The sequence below is a fragment of the Vanellus vanellus genome (genome assembly GCF_965231255.1).
Source record: "Vanellus vanellus genome assembly, chromosome: 3".
NCBI lineage: Eukaryota > Metazoa > Chordata > Aves > Charadriiformes > Charadriidae > Vanellus > Vanellus vanellus.
Genome location: NC_138907.1, coordinates 48,006,610 through 48,026,323, shown reverse-complemented (window position 1 = coordinate 48,026,323; position 19,714 = coordinate 48,006,610). Strand labels below are relative to the sequence as shown.

At 38.7% G+C, this 19,714-nt stretch overlaps 1 protein-coding gene across 1 annotated transcript; it reads right to left on the bottom strand.

Moving 5' to 3' along the window:
* Window positions 1-10,472: 10,472 nt before the first annotated feature.
* On the bottom strand, window positions 10,473-19,098 carry ARV1 (ARV1 homolog, fatty acid homeostasis modulator; the record flags this gene model as incomplete). The annotated part of the gene is made up of 6 exons (XM_082480706.1): window positions 10,473-10,873; window positions 11,337-11,561; window positions 13,229-13,382; window positions 15,066-15,185; window positions 15,298-15,396; window positions 19,084-19,098. The coding sequence occupies 6 exons, from the start codon at window positions 19,096-19,098 to the stop codon at window positions 10,767-10,769; spliced, it is 720 nt and encodes a 239-aa protein (XP_082336832.1). The 3' UTR covers window positions 10,473-10,766.
* Window positions 19,099-19,714: the final 616 nt, after the last annotated feature.

The window sequence follows — 19,714 nt, the reverse complement described above, 5'->3', positions numbered from 1 at the left end:
GTTGTTCTAAGGACAAGGGGACTAATTCCCACACTCTGCCGTTCAGCTGACTGCTGGGGAGGAATGTGAAATTGGAGGATTAATTGGGTATGTGCCAAAGGGAACCCTATCAACAGGTCTTTTCTTCTCCAACATGCAGCTGTGTGTCCTTCAGCTGCTTCAAAAGAATTTACTGCTGGTTTTGTGATACCTGCCTGTCGAGTATATATTATCAAGAGTAGTCTGAGGTTCATATTCCTTTTCATATACTACATGCATTTTCTCAGAAAACAACTCAGATGTACGTTTTCCATCCAGTTATCTTTGTTGGTTTACTTGAAGCTACTAAATTGAACTCTAGACAATGTCACAAGAACCATGTTCATTTTCTTAGCAAAGTAGTTAAAAGTAATACAAACTAATGCCCTGTCTTATTTGCAAAGTCATCTTATATTGATTTTAACATTTCCCGGGAATTTCAAAGCTCCCTAACCTAAGTGGAGCTTCCTAACTGGCTGTTGTGATCCTGGTGACCCTCACTATGCAATTAGCTTTGCAAACACCCAGGGTGTGCTGTGAGGACTAATTTCTGCCCTGGCTTAAAGAACCTGGGGTATCTGTGCATAGTGGTCTGCGCACGGTGACGAACTCTGCCAAACTGAGGTTGTCTGGAAGAGTGGAGGTGGCCCCACAGAACCCAGATGTGCTCCAGGGCAGATATGATGGATTAAACCGTAGGTGAGGCTCAATGTGTGCTGGACTGGACTGGTGCCTGCAGCTTGAGAGGCAATTACGCCTTGTAAGGCAGCAGTAGGATTAGGAAGGAGTTCCCCCTCCATATGACCAGCAGTGAGTTTGGCCATTTGTTTTTAAATGACAGAAGAACTTTGGAGGGGACGAGTAGTCACTGCAGAAGTCTGTTTTCCTCACTTTCTTGGCTCCCTTTCATTGTTTCTGCTCAGGAAAATTCATTAGATGAATGTGGAAACAACCAGCCCTGAGTAATGAAGCCCACATCTGATTTCAGAGGAATGTGCTTTTAGCAGTAGAATTTACATTTTTCAGATAAGGGTGGTATGCAATTTAAAGAGACAAACCCATTTCCTATTGAAATAGGCAGGCTTGTGACTATTTCAACCTTTCACTGAACTTTTGCCGCGGTTTTAAATGCATTCATGCTAAGCCGTTATTAAGATAATGTCTTTAAGAGAATGTAATCTTTGAGAATTCCTCAATTTAAAATGAGAGGAGAAATCCCATGCAAATCGTGAATTATTAGGATTTAAAAAAAAATGTGACCGAAGCAGACTCTTTAGAATTGTTAGTGCCTAGAGAGTTCAATCCTGTGTCAAACCACTGCCTTAAATTCACGTTAGCAGAAGTAGTTCAGTCCTCCTCGAAGTGCTAACCACTCTCTTTCAGAAATCACAAGCATTTCTTCCATGGGTCAGAAACGTCCCTGTGATTAGCTGGCTAGACACATGAGTAAGAGTTTGGGAGCTCATTTGGGCTCAGGATACCAGGCACTGTCACAAACAATAAAGCTGCCTGTCTGAGCCCCACCAGCTCTTGCTTAAACTCTTCTGACTCGTCGAACAGCAGAACCTTTTAAATCAGTTACAAAAAGGCACCATAATAAGCTTGTTACTTCAGTTATAAAAGCACCTGGATGACAGGGACAGTACATTTCATTATTTTCCTCTCAACTCAACCCTTTACAGTGTCTTTGGCTTAACTGAATTTGGAATTTAACAAAAACCTGTAGCACTAATTACTTGTATTGAGAGCCCTCACAGCCTACAATCATTAGGGTTGCTTAAGACGCTGGAAAGTTCAAGCAGGGCACGCAGAGGCAAATTAACAAGGAGTGATGCAACATTTTGGACAGGTAAAGTACAAGCTTAAACAGGACCACGTTTCTAACTTGTTCCATTACTACTAACTAACATCACAGGCTGTTCATATCATGGAATAATTTTTTTTTTTTTTTATATGCTACCTTATACAAAAGGTATAAACCACGACAACTACTGAAATATTAAAATAGTTGTTTGGTACAGGAGAAGGACATTTTATCAGAATTGGCTGAAAGAAAAATAATACATCAAATTAGAGTGAAACTTATTTTCTCGTAACACTACAGTACCCTGTTACCATTTGGGTTTTATGCTGTATGAACACAGCATGTGTATAGTCTCTTTAAGAGTCTCAACATTCCTTTTTCTTCTGTTTACTATTGTACAAATCATACACAATCTTGGCTTGTGTCCTTGAACCCTTGCTCTTTCGGACGGATACTTAGTCATGTTGCTCAAATTGCAGAAGCGTTTCCTTAAATATCTGCAACATACAACATAACCTGTAGAGAGAAATGGAACGCATAGCACCTATTCACTATCTAATTTATACCTCTCTTTGTGTGCATTTTTAGAAGAGTAAAGACATTTATGAACAAAGCTGTAGTGTATTTTGGGGGCCGTCACTGCACTTGCATAAAGGTTTCAAATTTAATGATAAATGAGAGAGGTAGAAATTTGCAGTAATCTCTGTGAGAAAGAAAGAATTCTGGTTTATGCATTTCTTTCATCCTGTCTCATGTCTTTTTTTGTAGGATTTGCTCGGGGTCTGAGTTTTCATATGTAAATAGATTTGTCTTGTCTCCAGTGCTTTATGTGGTTACACAATAGGACATTTTTCCCCTGCGCCACTTATCACTAGCCAGTCATTCAAAAAGTCCTTTCTGTTTCTGTTGCAAACGTAGGCCCGTTCTCGGCTTTCAATGTCACTTCTCATAGAGAATAAAACTCTCTTCTGTGCTTTCCAATGCAGGTGTGCACAGACAGAAACGCCAATCAGCATTAGAGAAGCCAAGCATATCTCACTATTACCGCAGACATTGATTTGTAAGAGGGTGTGCTTAAAAGTGTACCGACGATGGAAATTCACACTACAATTTCCTTTGCAAATTAGAAGGGAGTTTGTACAGATGCATTTCTTCTCCAGGAACAGAGATTTCAATTCACCGTGCTCATTCTCTGAATTAAATGCTTTCTCTTGTAGTTAGCCATCACATTTTTGTTTCAACGTAACCGTGTGTAACCCAGTGTGCAAGTCCTTACAAGAAGCCTGCAGTAGATCTGAAGAGGTACAGGCTGCCTTATTTATTTAAGTCCCGAATGCTTTGCAGACCTACGGTCGAGGAATCTGCCTGATGGATTTTCACGTCACAGGCTTAGCAAGGCTGTTGCGGGGGATAGCGGGGAACTGGATGCGTGCAACCTGGAGAACTAAAGTAGAGGACACAAACTTACTGAAAGATAAATCCGTCGTCTTCATTCACAATGGGTTCCTCAAGTAAAATCTTAAATTTTCACAAGACTCATTCAATTGTATTGAATAAGCTGCGCGCAGTAAGAGCTGACAGGTCTCCTAATTTAGGAAAGGTGGCTTCGCTTTGGTCCCCCAAGGCCAGGATCTCTGCCTGCCGCTGAGAACATCTGTCGAGAGTGCCTATCCAGCCTCGCAGCTGGAGGAAGGACCAGATGACCTCTGAGTTCACTTCTAGCCCCATCCGATTCTGCGAAAACAAAACCGTTCCCATCGGCGGTGGCAGAGGCAGCTGCCAGCTGGGGACAAAGAGCTGAGCCTTCGGGAGCAGCTGCTGCGAGGAGTTCAGAGGAGGCAGCGCTTGTTGGTATAATGGCATGAAATTACAGACGGCGCCTTCCACCCTGCCAGTATAGGGAGGAAGGATCCGCACGCGAGGGCTTCCTGCTTTGCTGTCCTCTGTCAGGACGTATCGTAGAGGATTAAAAACACCTCTCTGAACTTTCTATCAAAGCGCTCCTGCAGCTGAATTAGATTAGCATCACCATGCTGGCATTTCTTTAAATGAAAGCAGATGAGTAACAACGGGGGAAGGCAGAGATGATCCATACGTGTTTCTGGTGCTGTTTTATCAGGGACATGGCTTTTTCTTTTTTTTTAAAACCGATACAATCTGTCCTGTTGCACAATAGTCAAACTATTGTGAGGATAAGGGGCCTTTCTCCCAGGTGGCCTTTTCTTTCCATGTAGGACCTTTATATGGTCAGAAGCTGCACAATTTCATACATAGATAAGGCAGAAAATGCACAGGCTGTAATCGGATTGACCTTCCCTCTCTCTCCATCTATATACACATCCACATCATTTAGATAAATTGCAAAATTCAATGGAGCAGGAAAGTTTTTAGGGAAAAATCCACTTAAAATGAAAGAAATGTAAAATCAAGTTAGAAAAGATGTGTTTTTAATACAAACTAAGTCTTGTCATGTGGTTATGTAAAGAAACAAACACCTACCATTGTGTTCATCCAAGCAAAGTTAATTTGCTTTTCCAAAGGAAAGGTTTTGAATAACATGTCCACCCTTGCTGAAAAAAGTCTTCGCTAATCAGCACTGTCTTATTTTCATTTTGCTCTCTCCCGGGATGGAATGAGTAAGAGATGGATTGTGTTTTCCTTGCTGTGCAACCCACCTGCCATTTCCACACTACTAAGCAGGAGAAATGTCCTCATAGGGAAACAGATTCCTGTTGTTCAAAAAATTGATAGGGAGTAAGCTCACAGTGATACATGCACTTTTACTCCCTGTCCTGCAAAGTGCAAGCCAGTTTTCCTGGTGCTGGTATATGGCACTTTATTATGCAGTGGATGCTCTTAATGGAGAGTGTTTTCTTCCTATTTATTATTACACTTCTGTTGACTTTTGATTTCTGATGATCAAAAGAACGCTGTAGTCCTACTGAGAGAAAGAGATGCTATCTCTGCTGTAGCCAAGACATCGTGCATCAGTGGCTTTGAAGGTTAGAACCAAAGCATTATACTGGAAGTGAAGTGAGAGACTAAAGAAGGGATCAAAGTTTAGGAGTGATGCACATATGACACCATCAGATGGGCTACAGCATGCGTGGCAGGGAATCACTACAAAGGTAACACCCACGGACGCTTACAGCGTCAATTAGCAGTTCTGAGAAGAGAACGCAAGGTGAGTACAAGTGCTCCTGTATTGTTCAGATTTTGTTTTCTTGTTTCAATTTGTGCAATGTTACTGGATTCATTTACTGCAAAGATACCAATGGTTTGTATTTTTTTTTTTTTGGTAATTTTTACGCAAGACCTCCCTGTGTTTTCTACCTCAAAGCCTCAAACTGTCAAATAAAATACTTTAATTTTCCTTTCAGATAGTTGAAAGTAAGATCCGATAATGTGCCAGCTCCCTCCCCTCCCAGTTTTTTAACTCATTTCAGATTTATTTTGGCACACAGCAGCTGCAGTAACTTAAAATTCACAATAAGGGATTCATGATTTGCTGTACATACCTCTAAAAGTCTTCAGATATGTATGTTACAGAACTGTATGCCAGCAAGGGTCAGAATTAAAGCTTCCCTTAACATAACAGTGAAGACTTCTTTAAACATGTCACCTTCAATATTCACATTCTCTGGCTCCTGGCATGTCTGTTGCAGTATCTGACAGTCATGGTGTTGACTGACTCCCAACAACCTGCAGCCGAGAGGACTTAACGCTTTTCATCTTTTTAAGCAGACATGAACAAATTAATCCTCCCTCAAATCCTGGGATGGTGGAGGTACAATCATTTAATGAAGCCACGTATATGACTTGCCTAAGGTCGCAGCAGTAGTCGGTCTTATAGCCAGGATTAGGATTCAGGTCTTGATTCAGGTCCCCACTCCTCTGCTCAGATAGCTACGGCAGGCACTTCTGTGCAGCTTACGGGCAATAGTTCCTTTGACTAAAAATGTACTCAGAATTACAGTTACAGATTGTAAGAAATGATGGGGGTCATCTGGATTTATTTCTGCAGCAGCCAGCACGTGTAGGAACTCTACGAGTTCACACTCTTACGCTACTATGTAAATGAATTTAAACTACATTATTACCCAGGAAAAAGACCCAAGCAAACCCAGACAGTATCTGTTACCCTAATGAAGAACAATTAAAACATCACTGGCAGTACTTCCTAGCTGCCTTGCAGACCTGCCATTATTTATACAGGGCTCAAAAGAGCTTTACAAATTTAGGACAGCAGATCATGTTTAGGAAAAAGATCTTACAAAGCTCCTCATGTTCAAATCTTCTTTCTAGCCACCTCAGTAATATAGTAAGCATTATTGGAAAGACTAAGAAGGTCAGAACAGCATTGTAAGAGGCAGGAGAGAAAATGGGAATCTTGTTATATGCACCTTCCTGCAAAGTCTAACTGCAGCAACCTGGGTTTCAAATTAATTCAGCAACAAAATTCCTATTGATGTTTATCAGTGGAGGAATGCATTTGCTATGTCTTTTGCAATATGGATTTTCTCTGAGCTCAGTGAGGCTACTCAGAATAATCCCATCTCGCAGGACTGTTTATGTCTTTAAAAAAAGAGATGCTGTGCTAAAATAATTTGCATTTTACAGCTTTAATGGTGTATATATTGAAATATCCTTGACACCAAGTCACCAAAACAAGTATTTTATGACCTGGTTTTCATCACTAACTTCACTGTAACACTTCTCCAAACTGAAAATGATTGTTAATTTTAAAAGCTTGAGTTTGTGAATTTACAAAACAAAAATTAGTCAAAGAATACGTACTTATAGTGCTTTTATGTTCTTTCCAGTTTGGGAAACAATAGCGCTTTACTTTTCAACTCCAGATGGCACTGTGGTGCTTAACACTACCTAACTGGGGGAGATCTGATGGACTGCGAAAGCATGTAAGCTCCTGGAAAACAAGGGCTTTCTTGTTTTGTGAGAAATCAGCTGCTAAGTTTTCCAGTGCAGATGTCCTATTTTACTTTCAGTTCGGTGAAGACTGGGCTAACAAATGGCAGTTTATATGCCTGCGATACGACTTGTCGCAGAAGAAAGGACTTCTTGTCTGTACTTGCGCAAGGTCACAAGGGTAGTAACCCCTGCTTCCACCAGCACAACCTAATGCAACACACACTACTGCAGAATGAAGGGAGAAGCTCTGCTGTTCCGCAACTCTTTCTATCCACAGTGATTAAAACTATCTCTGTACAATTGGCAATTCTTCTCATAAAAGCGTATTTTCAAGGGTGGAGTGCCAACCATTGAAGTAATGAGTAACTTCTCTGAGGAAACCCAGACTTTACTCTTTGGGAGATATCCTTTGCCATTTCATATTATCATTTAGACTATTACAAAAATGTCTACAATAAATAATATTCTTCCTTCATGTTCAGCCTTGGAAAATTTAGAATTAGGATATTTGTATATTTGCTTAATCATACACTCATACTCACCTATACTGCATCTCTTCTTACATATTAATTTTTCTTGAGATTCTATCCCCTTAGTTTTTATAGTCTTCTCAACTCTTAATTGTGTAGAAGTCTGTCTGACATCTACATTCTTTTAATCCCGTCCTACCTTATACTCTAATTCTCCAATTTTATATTGAGTAATTTCTAAATACTTGTTTCCTATGGATCTGGTTAAAGTTCCCAGCTCCTACTGCGCAATCACTAAACAGTTACTCAACCCAAGTCTAAATAACATCACCGGTTCTACTGTGCATTTCATCTGACAAAATTCTGGAATTTGCTCCATAGGCCCACGAATTTCCCACAGGCCACAATAACCCTTTTGATTCCAAGCAAAACTCAAAGAGTTTACCTAGGTTCATTTGCAGGCTGTTACATTTTTAACCCAAGTAAATCCTTTCCTGTAAGTTAAGGAAGCAACTGAAGATGCATGGAAAGGGCAGGCTATTTGTCATACATCTTCCAACACAGTTGACTATTTCATTACAAAGAGTTCATGAAAAAGAAGAGGAGTTCAAAAGACAAAAAGGAATAAAAGCAAGAGAGATGACTGTTTTAAACAGGCAGGACCTTAAAATAGTCTCAGTTCTCTCAAGCACTGTATGGTATCCTTTTCCAAAGGCATCAAAAATGCACACAGACCTGCACACACACACTAAGGCTGTCCTAAAGTTCCCCCCGATTTATGAAATATTAGTGTATTTGTCATGTTCATCTTGGTAAATGAATAGCCATAAAACCAGACTAGGCAGAATGTCCTACATAACTAAACAATAATGATGCCTCTGAAGACTGAAAACCTGTATAACACCTGCTTTCATTCCACAGCTCTCTATCTCTTACTTTTCTTCTCCATCCTCAAAGTTGCATAAGGACAGTGGTGGTTCCTGATAGCATTACTGAGTGCATAACTGATACGTTATTGGCATATGTGACACAATAGACAAGCAGTTCTACTTTCGGAATGTGTTCATGTCCATTCTAGGTCTCCTGAATAAAACTCGGAAAATGTCCTACAATCATTTTTTTTTAATTCAAAATAAACTTTAATTTATAAAAACTGTTCCCAAACAAAATTTATATACATTGTATTTTCTATTTTGCGGCTGACTAGGTAATATTTACATTACATGTAATGCAAAATTTTCCCCTTGCAGTAGTCACACTTAAATGTGCTCTACTCAGTCTTTAGACTGAAACCAGTGCCAGAGCAGACACAGGAGAAATTTCTGAAAAAGTCTTTTGTGTATAACCATGACACATAACATTAATTAAATTAAAAAAAATAAAATCTAACCTAAGAGGAACAAACCAAAGCATTGTTGTTACATCATTAGAAAAACAAAATTGGCGGTAGAAAGAATGTACATTTCCTGAAGAGGGACATACGGAGTGGTGAGAAACTTTATTGGCCGCAATGCTGAGGTCATACTATGATGGACGGAGAGCTGGGTAAAAGCCAGATGACAACTACAATAACAAACTGGCTTTGGCTCAGCAAGCACCAGCATTTTCCTAGTGCATATTCTTCTGTTACCCTCTCTGCTGCAGCACAACTTCATTCCCTCTTAAACTCAAGGCAGAAGGTGAAGGAGGAAAATGAAAGCAGGCCAGACCAGCATCTCTGCATCTCTGAAGCTTTTCTAAAAGATCTACTGCTCTTTCTCTTTGCATCCTCTCAACCTGCAGCCCCTGTTGCAACGCTCTGTGCTGGCGTTGTGGGAGGAAGATGAGCACTACTCAAAGCACCTTTGGCAACATGCTGTTTTTAAAAAGGCTTTTGGGTGCGGAGTATCTCCCCAAATCCAATTACATAAAGCAAAGCATGTTTGAGATACTGTGTTGCCAAAGCTGCTGCTCAACCAGTGAGCAACTGCACACCTACGCTCAATTGTCTGGCCACTAATTCACACCAGTAGCAAGGTGGATCCCTCACACACCTTCACAACTACGTGCTCGCTGGGGCAGTTGCAGTGTTAAACTGTCTCATGTACTTAAAAGACATTGCAATTTGGATTTTTTTTGCCTCCTCTAGCCATATCATCACATGCTCAGAAAGGTGTCAAATTTAACACAAATGGCATGTGAGTGGTGTCAGCCTCTGATCTATTAAAACAGAATCAGCAAACATTTGCTTTCCTGACCAAATAACTTACTGTGGCATGGGCACTTGCATCAGACACATCTGTGCGATAACCTACTTACTCTAAACCTGTTTGGAATTAACTTGAAGATGTTGCAAAACATTATTTGATGTATTTTGCAAAACGCAGATAAGGGACTGCAGCTGAGGAAAATGAAGAATGCAAGTATTACCCGCAGATAGTACAGCCTTCCAGAACTGAAGCAGGAGAATTAAACATTGGATGGAACGAAATGGAAACTGGTCTGCACAACAGAAGTAGGTTCGTATCCTAGTTACTGTCTTGTGGAAACTGATTCTGCCAGTTCCTTTGTGGGCCATCTAGCCCTCTCTTTGCCTGCTGGGGAAAAAGGTGCAGGACTTCTATAACTCTTCACCAATTTAGGCCCAAACAGGTTTTGTTTGGGGGTGTTGTTTTGGGGGGCTTATTTGTTGTTAGGAAAAAAAACTCCAAAAACAAGTACTACTTTATTGTGGAGCAGCCTCATACTTCACTTTTTGCTTCCACTAAGCCTGCTGCTAGATGAAGGCTGGGTGTCGGAGATGTGGCTTAATATTAAATGCAGAAGCAGCAGTATCCCAAACAACCTTGTATGCTGGGGATCAGGGTCCTTTCAGTCTCTTTTCAGCTTTGAGAACAAAGCAGCAGCATTTATGAGATCACATAACATTTCAAGCCAGATAAAACTATAGTTCCTAGAGACTACTCTAGAACTAGATCTTTTATTATTTTGGATTGTTAGATAAACATTCCAGAGAATGCAGCTTAGTCTTCCCACTGTAGTTTGACTCTTCTCTTCTTGACTCTTCTCTAGTAAAATGCTTGCACATGTTCACTTCTCTCTTTGAAAATCTGTTTTTGCGGAAATATAAATTTTGGCTTTTATATTTTTCCACTGACTCTCTTCCTTCCTCTTAAGGGAACAATTCATCCTCCTCTTGCTGCAAAAATGCAGTGATTGGTAGCAGTCCTGAATTTTTTTTAGTGTACCTTTTTTGTTACAGTCATAGCTATGCAGCCAGATTTATAAAGCTATTAGGACAGTGACACATTCATATTTTTTAATGGGAAAATAAACAAGCTAAGGCTGAAGTTTTATGGCTCACCACATTAAATAGCCAAACTTCTAAAGTTTCTCATTTTAACTCATCCTAAAACTGTCTATGCTCACCACTAGCACAAGTTTTTTGTTACCTATCACCTTCTTTATCACTGTGAAAATAGTGTCTTTGGAGCCTTCCAGCAGACATCATTCTTAAGAAAATGATCATCATGCTGTCGGTATTTCTTCAGATCTGGGTTGACATTTCAAACATCCCACCCCATTTTCTGGAAAAAGCAGACCACACCATTTTCCAAAATTAATCCAAAGAAGATGGCCAACCAAGGGAGTGTTCGGTTCAAGTTCAGCGTAACTGCAAAAGAAAACAGAACAAATTTATCATTTACCATGTGAGAATTCTTATTAATTTGTATGTTTAAGAAATCACATAAATCTGTTAAAAGTCTGCATTCCAAAGCTATGCATAAAATTAACGTGAAATTTTCATTTTCCAGACACCCAAAGAATTCTATTTCTATGTTTTTCTATGTTTCAATGATCCATGATGAGTTGTCTCAAAAACTGATGGATCTGATGGATATAATACAGCGTATACAAAGAGATGATGGTGACATAAGAGGTGATTTTTTTTAATAAAGTGTTTTGTTTCCTTTACTTTCTATTAAAGTCTAAATAACACAGTTTTAAGCTAGAGCCCTTTCAGTCACATATCTGATACCAATTAAAAATATAACAATAATAATGACTTCTATAACAGCTGCATTCTCACACACATTCTATACAAATAATATAGTAATAAAAAAGCAAAAACGTACCTCTAATTGCCTGAGAGTTTGATATCAAGACAAACACTTTTATAAACGCAAGGCACAAAGGCGTGTAGTCATGTTCCCAAATAACGGCTGGAATTAGCAAAAGCTTTCCATAGCCGGATAACAGCAGTGCTTTGAGAAGTAAAATGAAGTCAGACTTTGCTTTCAGCATCTCGGGTCTCATCCACCATAAGGTAATAAAAATGCCAACCAAAAATGAAGTTTGTTCTAAGAGAAGTAAGAAGAGTTGGAAAGAGAGAATGAAGCACCAAAACCAAGTCCTCTTTTGGATGAATTTCAGTGAGATGACACATCCCAAATGCAACCAAGCCGTTGCTATTTAAAAGACATATGCAAATATGAACAAGTCCTCCATCTCCTGTATTCATTTTAATAGGCAAATATTACTTAGAATCATAGAATGGTTTAGGTTGGAAAGGACCCTGAGGATCATTGACTTCCAACCCCCCTGCCATAGGCAGGGACACCTCCCACTAGACCAGGTTGCCCAAGGCCACATCCAGCCTGGCCTTGAACACCTCCAGGGACGGGGCCTCAACAACGTCTCTGGGCAACCTGTTCCAGTGCCTTATTACCCTCAAAGTGAAAAACTTCTTCCTAATGTTTAATCTAAACCTGCCCTCTTCCAGTTTAAAGCCATTCCCCCTCATCCTGTCACTACACACCCTCGTAAAAAGTCCTTCCCCAGCTCTCCCGTAGGCCCCCTTTAGGTACTGGAAGGCTGCGATAAGGTCTCCTCGGAGCCTTTCTATTCTCCAGGCTGAACAGCCCCAACTCTCTTAGCCTCATACTTACTTAAACTAATTCAGTATTATGACATTCAGAATAACTGTATCACAGAATTCTATCTGTAGGATTGTCATAGTTGTAATTTCTGACACCATACAGCACAGGAAGTTTAGCATAAGAACCTCTTTAGTTTTTCTTTTTAACAAAAGGAGAGTTTCTTTTCAACTGCCTGTTAGCCTCTAAAAGAAAATCAACACTTGTGTTCTTTGGAAAGGTCACAGCAATGAACCCTTTCCATCCAGCATGAGAAAGAATACTAGGGTGAAAATATCATTGCACTATTAGACTTCTTTTGACACCATGTCCCTGTGTAACACTGGAATTAATGCAGATGTCAAAGCAACTCTCATGACAACTGTAATAGACGAATTACTACTGAAAAATAAGTTCCCACATTTTTACTGACACGTTATGAAAGCCTACTTAGAGCAACATTAGACAATAAATGACTTAAGTTATACTCTAACTGTCTAAGGGAAATACTAGTTTGAGTCTGCAGGCTTGATTTAAACACTATCACCAGAAAAAGTATGAGAATAAAAGTATTAACCAAACCAAAACAAAACCCTCTCCTGCCTTCAAATGTAGTCTTAGAGCACAGAAGTATTTACTCTTTACCAGTGATGTCACAATTTTTGTGTATTCATTAAAAAAACAACACCAAACCCAAACCAGATACAACTTTACCCAATTACTGTTTACTTCTGTAAGGATAATCCTTACTGTTTTATCACCTTAATGAATAATAAACCTTGAAGTCAACATGAAATACGGAATAAGGCTGAGCTCTACATTGGCCTTCAAACTATGTAAATGGATTCAGGCGATGATTTCTAAATATTGCCATTTTTCAGTGTTTTGATATCTAATGCTGATCATATCAGTGTGAACTGTAATCAGGATCAAAATATGCATTTGCATTAAATGAAGGCAAATTAGAGAGTATGTGTATAATCGTTTAACCATACTGGGTTGGACATGACATCCACTGTGTATTAATTTGTGCAATATGGGCTTGTTGTAAGACTCAAAGTTTTTCAATGCTTAAAGAGTAGATAGTGACATGAACTAATCAGCAATCTTACCTAAAGAAGCAATACCAAACATTCTATAAAAATCCCATTCCTTGGCATATCTGATTAAGTCATCAGGATCTATATTTTGGCTTGAATCCTGTAGTTGCAACCACCTGAGATAAGCTTCACAGAGCAAACAAAATATGCAGAGCTTCCCATGAATCTGGTAAACAAAAGAACAATAAAAGCATTAGTACTAAATCAGCATAAATTAAAGCATTAGGATGAAATCGGTATTTAAAATACATTTCAACATCTCTACACAAAATTTTGTTTAGAAATATAAGCAAATTACTTCTGTTGAGCCGCTAGTCTAGCACATCATCCTTTTAGCATCAATTAACATGACAAGCAAATTAGAGGGTGTAGAAAACTGCATGAACACTTCCGTACAGAAGAAGGTATATAACTGTGGTTTCTAAAGCCTGCTCTATACTTTTTTAAAATTGGGAGGGCTATTTCAGTTAGGAATATAAAGACAAAATTGTGCCATAGCTAGTACAATTATATAAAATATTTCAGTTTAAGGGCAACTACTCCATTCAGTGAACTGGTTTAAATAGCTTTGTTTCTCTTTTTCCATGGGACAATCTCCATTAGAAGAACCTGGTCATATAGTTATACCAAAAACATTTCTTAGTTCAGATAAGGGTGAGGTATCAAAAATAAATAGAGCAATATAACCAAACAAAACTTTACAATATCCTCTGAAGTGACTGCAAAAATGATGTTGTGAGGGCCCATAGTTAGCATGTTTCCACATTAAACAGTCTATAAGCCAGTGTGTATGCGGGGTGAATTCTGGTTTTATACAGAGGTAAATACACCAATGCAATTTCTGTGCACGGATTCTGCTTTTTCCATTAGAGACTAGTTATGCCAATTGCACATACATGCACAGGCTAAACCAGTTTAAAATTCAACTCAATTTATTTGAATAAATGACATTTCCACAGATGGAATAGTTCTTCCAGAAGCCTCATGGAAAACATCATTACCAGTCTCCAGAAGCACTGAATTAATTAAATATCAGTAGTCAGATTTGTGCCTGAAAGACGAGGCAAGTGCATTTATGTGCATTGCTTAACACTGGACTGGACAAGAGGTATCAACATGAACAGAGCATGCACTTATGCTTGGATAGTTTGCTCTAGATTAGCTTCCCTCTCCTGGGAAATCAATCCTTAAAGTATAAATATGCAATTCTGTCAAAAAAGCTCCACCTCTACACTCCAGCTTGGCCAGCACAACTAAGTTGACTACGTAACTCTGCATCAGCAATGCTTCATGTGAAAGCCACTATCTTTTGCTACAGTTTTGAGGGCATGGTTAATTACTCAGGAAGAAACTCATGAGAAATTAGTACAGTAGGTTTAATTGGCACAGTATTGTTAATATGGTATACCACTATAGCTCCTTTCAGAAGGAACTGTTTCCAACAGAAATTTAATTTAGAAATTAATTTGAAATTAGATCTTTCTCTTACAATGTAATTTAGCACATCACCATTTTAACATCAATTAACATGATGGGGAAATTAGAGGGTGTTGAAAACTGCAAGAACACTTCCATACAGTTTCTTCTCCTCTCTTTTTAACATTTATGCTGACTGCTGTATTTGCTAGTATTGTAGCATCACTACTGTGGAGACAGTGACTTTCTTAGTAATAGCTGGAGTTTGAGATTTCGTGTGTTCTATTCATGATATAACTAGTTCGGCTTGCTGGAACCTGTGGAAGGGCAGGAGAAGAAGTCTCTAAAATTTTACAACTATTATGACCAACTTACCAAATCTAAATATATCTTCAACCAAAAAAAGTCACAGGATAGGTGCATAGCAACTTACATTTATCTTTGTATTGAAAAGAATGTGCCTGTATGCTTGTGCTTTACATAAAATAGCATTAATCAAGATGATAACAGGATCATACTCAATGTATTTGTCCACAGGTTTCTGACAGGATTTCTGAAAGTCATAAAATGACAAGAATTAGGAAAAAAAAAAAGCAAGAGTTTATGAAACATTCCTCTAATCTTAGCACAACTGCATGAATCCAAACTAGCTATTCAATTCTTACTAGTCTTTCCTTAATGCGATCTTCTTTTTCAACAGTTTTTAATCCATGCAAGAAAAGCTGCTTCTCCTCCCTTGATGCTAGTTGACACACAGACTTTCGCTATAAAATGTGAAGATACATTATCGATTTTTGCAGGCCTCAGATTAACACAGATGCTAAACTATGCAAGGATGTACATAGTTATCATTTTGCACCCCATAGATGTGAAAAACACCCAAAACCAAACTACCATCCCAAGAGTCAACAATTGCACCAGTATCTTGTACTAGGTTAACTGATCTTGGCTCGTCTACTGGGTATTTGGAGGGTGTGGGAGTGGGTATTTTGGGGGGGGGGGGGGGGGGAATAAATTAATGTCTTCTATAATTTCATTCTTTTCAGAGATGCTTTATCCTCCTTTTTCTTCCTTTCAAGAAGACAGTAAATGTTTTTTGGTGTTGCATTGTTCTTCCATACTGCTAAACTGTCCAGATGTTTCAACTGATTTTCCATTATTGAACTAACACCAGTATATTCATAACACTGATAATGTAGTTTTCACACACAGATACAGCCAAAGAGTCAGAAGTTGCTACTAAACAGTGGTAAGACACCAGACCATTACTTCTCCAATACACCTGCTGGTTACCACTGTGCCTACTAGAGCGCATTTCACCCAGACCACGGAGAACTGCCTGTCACCAACCCCCTTTGGATTTATTGACTTACCTGCACGGGTGATCACTCCTTGGCTTGAGTTAAATGAGAAGGGCTAACAAAAGGCTAATACACTGGCTGTGAACAGGACGGTTAAATAACAGTCTTACAAAAGGCTCATCTAGCAGACCTGAAAGGGAAAGAACTTCTCGCAGAGAGTGAGGAGCAGGAGCAGATGATCCCAGCAGCCCCTTCAGCTCCAACCAGTGCACCTGCAGAAGGGTGCTCGCCTGCAGGCCAGCTTTCTCCTGCTGCCGATCCCCCGGTTCAGCTACTTGTCTCCTCCAACCTGTCCTCAGATAATCCCACTCCCCAGGGCCTTCACATTAGCTGCTGTGCTCAGAGTGCAACAGTCACAGAAACAACCTCTATTTCCATTTTAATGAGTGCACTGCCAGAAGAGAAATCTACGTACACAGCTTTCTGAAATGCTGTAACGCTAAAAATGCAGCATTAGACAACACACACCTACAGACCAACTCCCAGGAAAGAATGAAAAGGGTTTTTTTCCAATTTTATAGAGATTCCTTGTGTCCAAAGTTATTTTTGCCTTGCTATTTACCAGAATTATTATTGGAGAATTTGAGACTGCAAAATTTCACTAGCAAATCAACTCAGAAGTCCAACATCCATATCAAGAAAAACATTCAAACAAATGTGTAAGTTGAATATAGTGTCTAAGGAACATTGCTACCACTACTGAGTGTTTCTTGTTCCAGATCCAGAAAAAAACCCAACAAACTCATTTGGATTAGAAAAAAATCCCGTGTATGACAATACACAAGTTAGAGATAATGAATTCAAGAATTGACTCAATTAGCCAACAGTTTGATAGGTCTAAAATTAAAGTGAGTGAGATGGAAGAAAGGACATAATTAACAGAAGACCACAGCTACAGGATTTAATAGAGTGAAAAGGAAATTGCAACTATAATTAAAGGCAGTGTCTTGCTTCATTTCTTTCTACAGGGAAATCATGAACACATATTCTTATAGGTGGTAATTTACATATGTCAAATCTCTGGGTTGATGTAGCACAGGAAAACTCAAATTGTTTTGTAGTCTTATTCAGACAAGCACTGGACAAGCATATACAAAAGAAGATTATTCTTTAACACAATGAGTGTCATGAAGGTTAAATGAAGGATATCTGACATACCTCAGGATTTATTACACTCTCAAATTTTCCTATAACAGAACATTTTTTGACCAGGGTAAAAAAAATCTTTCTGAAAAAAGCAAAGACTGATCTTCTCAAGTGGAGGGTCCCAACCAAACACCACTCAAAAAACTTGTGGTTAAGAGGTACTGAAAAAATTTCACTGACAGCTGACATGAATTTTAGATAATTAAAATATATCAGACCAGCCCTCCAGGCAAAACCAACAATACAGAAATTCTACTGCAGATATATAAGGAGACTGCTACAAATGAATACACAAATAGTGGTGTTACCCATAAGAATGTGTCTTCTGCTCCACAGCTTCTGGCAGCTGCAACCAAATCTTTGCAGCTGCGAGAATGATGTTTAATTCAGTATTTCAGCAAACGGCCACCAAACATTTAGGAATCCTATTTCTCTTGTATTACTTCACCAGGAAAAGAAAATCTGCCATAACACGAAAGAGCAGCCAACTTCAAGGACTTTCCACACGCAGACATGCACACACATTCAAGTCTGCCTGTCTTCTAGCACTAGATGAGAGACTTGTTCTTAATATACTTTATTTCTTTTGAGTCTCAGCTGTATGAAGGAAAAGTCCTCTGTGCTTATCCAGCCAGCGTGAGTTCATTCAGGGACTTGTGAGACCTTCAAACCACCTTACTGCAGAAGACCTGCATGTGCACTCTCATAGGCTAACTGAACAAAATGAAGACGACACTTGCTATACCATGAGAACATTACAGAATTAGTAGAGGCTCTAGGATGAAATTTTCTCCATACCTGCCTTTTTTGTTATTTTTCCCAGCTGTACTACTAAAGCATCTGACACTAACCTTAAATGCCTAGGAAGGAAACTTGGGACTAGAGCCTGACTTCAGCACAATCAATGCAAGCAAGGGCTAATGCAGTTTAAGTGCACATAGGTTTAACTAGGTAGCTTTATCTAGTTAAAGGGACGTAACTTTACGGACATCGATAATCACTAACACTTTCAGAGGAGATCTGTATGAGCAGCTCAGCTATTGAGAACTGCTCGCACGCTTACTTTTAAGATTTTATCCAGACAGTTTAGAGTGAACTTCGGTACTGGTGCTCACATCTCATTCCCAGTTGCAGTTCCGCACAGCTGTAGTCAACAACCTGTTCAGAACGACTGAAGAAGGCACATCTGTAACAAAACCGAGCTTTTTCAATCTGCTTTGAGCTTTCTTGAAGAAATGCCTCAGTTATAGTAATCAGTTCTAAAGTGACAAAGAAGTAACTGATTTCTCTATGTCTTTAACCAGTTTTTACTTTCTTCCTTAAATACGAAACTGACAGCAGAAACGGGGAATAACTGCTATCTTTTCTTGAAAATAGACATTACTTTGATTAAAAGGTAGTTTCAGATTATGTTGCAGGAGAGAAAGATCAAGCTTGAAACCATAAATTCTATTTACACCTCTTCTACGTTGGTAAATTTAAGGAAAATTACAAATGTTTCATACACACACACAGAAGTCCAATAGCTACTGTGCTCCCCTAAAAAAGGGTGTTGAATGTATTTCAATATTCTAATTAATTTAAATCAATATTAGTTTAGGAATTGTTTGACTAATCAAATATTTGGGAATATTTGACTATGCTTGTCTGTGGTTTCAAAAAAAAAGTTCCATTTTCATAACTGAAAAATTTCCTTCGTTATCTTAAAAAAAATAGCAAAGGCAGTTTTAAGAAAAAAAAGAAATCTTCAAAAACTAGTACAACTGTGTTCTTCATAGTGTAGTGTATCAGATTCTTTCTGATTAAAGCACTCCAAAATAGTTAAGGAAAGTAACATATGTTTTAACATCTCAGCTGTATTAATTATGACAAAAGAAGTACTGAAAAGTTAATTCTGACAGTATGTTTATCAGCCTTTTATAAAACACTACTCAAAAGACATACCTCTTCTTTGTTCATCAGAGATACTCAACTGTGAACACAGTTCACAAACGTATGCCAAATACAATACAGTGTACAAATATTTGTGGAAATACCTACTGTCACTGAAGGGCAAAGTTCCTAAAGTATACGAACATTATGTTTTTAGAGTGCTCTCTCCAACGTTAAAACATAACTGAATTTTTAAGTAAAAGTATTTTGGTATGGGGGTGGTGGAAGGGAAAAATCTTCTAGCCATATGACTCAAGAGAAAATAAAAACGTACATTGAATAACCAAGCTTCACCCTGAACTAAAAATACCACAAAAACCACACCAGGAATATGTTTGCAAATCTCTGGACATTAAAAACACCAGTGAAACAGTCTCATTTTGTTATTCCTTTCTCCAGGGTTTGGAGACTTTTGCTAGACTACATATACAGCAAATTTTAACATTTATGCAGCTTCAACATGAACATAGATCCATTTGCATAGGTTCATAGGGCAAACTAACACAGACCCATCGTCTTGTGAGAGTGCCCTTAATCCCAGTTGCACCCTTAAACAATAAAATGTAATCAGCTGTGCTGCTTTCAGGAACGGGTTCTTTATTAGTGATGTGGCTAAGTGTCATAATAAGCTAAAAAACAAGAG